The 4,793-nt window shown below is 46.5% G+C and overlaps 1 protein-coding gene across 1 annotated transcript in view; it reads right to left on the bottom strand.

Moving 5' to 3' along the window:
• The window catches only part of LOC104133776, an 11,904-nt gene extending 11,696 nt beyond the window's left edge, over positions 1-208 (bottom strand). Inside the window, exon 1 of the mRNA XM_009647213.1 lies at positions 174-208. Coding sequence (XP_009645508.1) covers positions 174-208 — 35 coding nt within the window. The remainder of the gene's footprint in view (positions 1-173) is intronic.
• Between the last annotated feature and the right edge of the window lie 4,585 nt (positions 209-4,793).

The raw sequence follows: 4,793 nt of genomic DNA, 5'->3' as shown, positions 1-4,793 counted from the left end.
GCCGCCAAACCCCGCCGCGGGGCCGCTCACGGGGCCGGTGCCGGTCGTTTCCGCGAGGGGTTTGTCCCGGCTGTCGGCGCGCTGAGGTCACGCTGGGAAGTTTCATTTGCTCCTTCCATTTATTTATTTATTTATTTAAAATTACCCATTTATTTATTTATTTATTTATTTACATTTTTCTCCCCAGGAGCGGCATCTGAGCGCGCATTTCGCCCAGCTGGGTGCTCAGCCTGGAGAAGAAGAGGCTGGGGGGAGCCCTTATCGCTTCCTAAAACTGCCTGGCAGGAGGAGGGGGGGGAGTGAGGGGGGTGTTGGTCTCTCCCAGGGAGGAACGGGCGATGGGATGAGGGGAAACGGCCTCGAGTTGCTCCAGGGCAGGTTTAGGTTGGACATCAGGCAAAATTCCTTCCCCGAAAAGGCTGTCAAGCGCTGGAAGGGGCTGCCCAAGGAAGGGGTCGAGTCCCCATCCCTGGGGGGATTTAAAAGCCGGGCAGACGCAGTGATTAGGACCAGGGTTTAGTGGTGGGATGGCAGGGGTAGGGGAACGGTAGGGCTTGATGATCTGAAAGGGCTTTTCCAACCAAAACGATTCTAAGAACTCTAAGCGCTCAAAGGGAGGTTCAGGCAGTTTCCTAGTTTTTAGGAAGTCCTCCTAGCTGTGCTGCAGGTGAGGTGGGTTTTGGGGTCTCCCCCCCCCGGGCTGTTGGGGTGGGGTATGAGGGCAATATCAGCAGCTCTTCCCCGAGCCTGAAGGCTGTGGGTGTTCCCAGCTCCCTGATTCGGGTCGCAGTTCCCACTGTAGATTTCTGACCCCCTTTTACTGGGCGCTCAGCGCTACGCGGGTCCTGCGCTTGCTCCCGCTGCCAGCTCCAGCCAGCGGGCAGGGAAAAGGTTTGGCAGCCCATTTCATCCAAGGCACCAAAAAAAAATAATCAGAGCGGGCATCCCTCTTGTAGGTACCATTTCTAGAAGCCGTATTTTTGAAGGCTGTTGGCTGGCTGCACCATGGATCTTTTTATTCCTTTCACAATTAACCAGCATTCATTTCCCTACGCTAAAATCAACCCAACCTCTCAGGAGTGGTTGAAGTGTAGCTGATCTTGCTTTGGGGAAAGATGAGGCTTTCAGAACCCATGCTTTCTTCTGTTTTCTGAGGGGTTTGACTCCCCGTTGGCTCCACAGACTTCCCAGTGGTCTTCCTGTTCCTTGAAAAACATTTTCATGCCTTGACTCAATTGTCCCTGAGTTTCGTTATAAACCCACCTCTGCTGTGGTTTGTGTTTAACAGACCAGTGCTTTCAGTTCTTTCGATTTTCTTCTCCGAATGCAACTTGTTTTCAATAACCTCCTTGGCACTGCTGCTTCTTTTTGCCCCTTTTCTAGTCTTTTCTGATACTGATGTGCACTTACTCTGCCTCCATGACCATGTTTCTATCTATCCTTCAAAAGCCTTTGGTGTCTTAGATGTTCCTTTTATCTTCTTCCTCAAAAGTTCCCCTTTTCTGAGACAGGGCACAACGGTTCTGTATTGCTTTATTGCTACCCACGAACCACATCAAATCCGAAGTAGGACAGGAACTAAAAAGCAGAAGGCACCAGAGAGTAAGACAATGAGGTTCAGAAATTTATTTCTGCAAATCTCCATCGCTTCAGCTAATATTGAAGGGCTACGTCTTAAAAGTTAACCACATAGAGTAGGCAGAGAGCCAGAGAGATAATGTGATTTTCTTGCTTTGGACTGTGTCGTGGAGGGGCTGAGAATGGTCTGAACATAGGAGATGTGTCACAACGTTATAACCCGGCACCTGCAGCGCAGCAGATACGGTTCTGTGCAGGGAAAGGCTGCCAAGGGAATGGGCTATGAAAAACGGCTTTTAGTGTTAGTTAAAATTTAAACACGGTATTGACACAAAGCAATACTCAATGGGGAAAAATCCACACAGATGACAAACCTTTGGGACTTCATGAACGTGCGTAATTAAACCCTCAGCGGCACCAGCCTGCTTGAACCAAAAGGGTTTAGGGCAAACGACAAATTTTTGTAAACTCTTCCTTTTTTCCTAATGCAATCCACGAGCAGCTTTACTGCACTTTGCCAGACTGTTGGAATCCCTCTACAAATCCTTTGAATTCCAGCATTTGCATTACTGAGGGGAGGATAGATGAATATTTCCTATGTTCCTCTGATACGCGAAGTATTCAAAAACCCCCATAGTCCAAACAACGCATCAGTTCAGGTATTGTGGCCGTCTCTATGGAATCTATAACAGAGATAAGCTCCGTTCCTTCCTACGAGGACAGGAAGCATGGAAACAATTTGCTTCATGCAGCATTATGTTTCAACATTTCTTAGGTAATTTGTTTGAGGACTTGAAGTTATCTCTGGCAAACAATTTATCTTGGCAATACTGCTTGCTGTGGAAACGGGTTCCAAACCAGCAGGACTTGCAGAAGAACCAAAGTCCTGACATGTCTGGTAATGTTTTTAGCATGGCAAACCCAACGCAGTTCATATAAAAACAAGCCTAAGGTCTGCTCTGCATGCTTAGCGAAAATGTGGGGAGGAAAATATTCAACTGATTTGTCTGGTTTTAAGTTGAGGAGGAAATGAGGAACCTGCGACTGCTAAAAATACAGAGAACAAAGCAAGCTGAATTTCAGAATTTCTGGGTAGCACAGATTTGCTAACCGGCCCTTAAGCACCTGCAGTGTTGACCATCAAACTTCTCATTGCATAGCGAACACTTTAAACAGCACTGCCTCTTTTAAATCCAGCTGCCTGGCAAAGGGAAGTGGTATGTTAGGGCTATATTCCATCAGAAAAAATACTTTGGGACCCTCAGAAATCAAGGGCCTGCAAAATCAGATTAAGCATAGCTCTGCGGTCCAAACCCATTCTCAAGACCTTTGCACTGCAGTGAGCACCGACTGTATTTGCTGTGCAAAGCCATCCAGTTTCTCTTTTCTTTCTCCAGAAATCAAAGCCAAGAGAAAAGAAAAAAAAAAAAAAAAAGCATCATGGCCTCTCCTGCTCAGGGAGCTGCAAATGTACCTGTATTTTCAGAACTCCATCCAGAAATAATGGCTAGGCTTAGAGCTGTAAGGTGAGACCCAGACACGCCTGTACTTGAAGAAAACTCCCATCCGGGAGAGAATTTCCCGGTTTCAGCCTATATTTGTTACAAGTTCCTCTATGTGATGTTATTTAAAAAAAATGTCGAATACCTGCTTTGTCTGCACGCCATTTCCCCCTGCATTTGCATCTGGAGGTAACGCATCATACGGCCCGTAGGACTGCCACTATTTAGGCTGCCCCAAGGGCTGCAGCAGTAAGTGATGCACCATCCAGTGGACAACCACACTGATTACACTGTGGTGACAAGTTCCTAAACAGCAGTTGCCCCAAAATCGATTACAAAACTTCCACTGAATTAGACGCTCTCGCTGGTACAGTATGTGCGGGAGCTGCTGATGGATGCAGCCTCCTGGGGTTGACGACCTGCAGGGTCCTGCCTGGTTGATGCTGTTAAAAAACCCCAACACAGTACCCACGGGTTTTATAACTTCTGGGTAACTGTCATGGATTGGCCACCCTGAGATAAAAGCACAAGGAAGGCTTGTTTCCGCTTCGTCAAGGGTTAAGCTCGTTATAATCAGCATACCCTAAGTATGTACCCAAGAAAAAACCACTTTTCTTCATTTAGTTTTTATTCCTGGATAAAGGACTTAAGTAAAGTAAGTTATACTAAGGGAGAACGTGGAGGGAGAAGGAAGCTTGGAGAAAAGATAGCTCCTATGATTTTACGCCTGTAGATGTTTGCATCCTTTCATTTGAATAGCAGAGAGGTTGGCATTAGATTAATTTTAATCTAATTAATTTTAATTTCTCGTAGTGTGTGAAACCCAGCTGCCGGGAAATAGACTATGCACAAAAGCAAGCTCTTCTGAAGCCGCTAATAAAGTAAATAAATAAAGTCGCTAGTATTTCAGCACAAAAGCAAAAAAAAAAAATAAAATGGAAACACACATAGGCATGTGGGCAGCTGTATTTTACTGTACATACCGGCATACACAAGCCCTTACGTGCTCGCTGCCTGTGTCCCACTAGGTGGTGTTCGTGCTCCAAGAAAAAAACGGGATGCCTGAGCTGCCATAATTTGTCATCCTTCAGTTTCTTTATGTGTTTTAAATGTATCATCAGCTCACACGCTGCAAGGTTTGCTATTTTGCATCTCATTTTTAAGGCTACCGGGTATATATTTTTCCTAATACACAGTAGAAATTTCTGAATGAGTGGCATGGAGCAGTATTTCCATATAAAACAGTTTGTCTAATTTAACTACCAGTGTTGAAGCTGAGGTTGACCAAATTTAGTAAATGGCCACGGAACGGGCTCTTGGCTTGGGTGCCAAATCACCCTCCTGAGAATCCCTGAAGTAATGAGGGACTGTAACGAAACATCACCACAAAAACATGTGTAGACGTAAAGCAAAGACCCTTCCTGGAAGCACTGAGGCCCACTGGAGCTGTGCTCAGTTATCGCAGGTAATTTAGTAAATGGCCACGGAACGGGCTCTTGGCTTGGGTGCCAAATCACCCTCCTGAGAATCCCTGAAGTAATGAGGGACTGTAACGAAACATCACCACAAAAACATGTGTAGACGTAAAGCAAAGACCCTTCCTGGAAGCACTGAGGCCCACTGGAGCTGTGCTCAGTTATCGCAGGTGCAGGTGGATGCGCCGCTGCTGGTGGCGATGCCTCGGAAGGGACGGAGGCCAGAATGCGCTTCGGC

The sequence above is a fragment of the Egretta garzetta genome, unplaced genomic scaffold (genome assembly GCF_000687185.1).
Source record: "Egretta garzetta isolate BGI_Z169 unplaced genomic scaffold, ASM68718v1 scaffold39, whole genome shotgun sequence".
Taxonomy (NCBI): Eukaryota; Metazoa; Chordata; class Aves; order Pelecaniformes; family Ardeidae; genus Egretta; species Egretta garzetta.
Note: the sequence above shows the minus strand (reverse complement) of the source record. Positions and strands in the feature narration are given on the sequence as shown.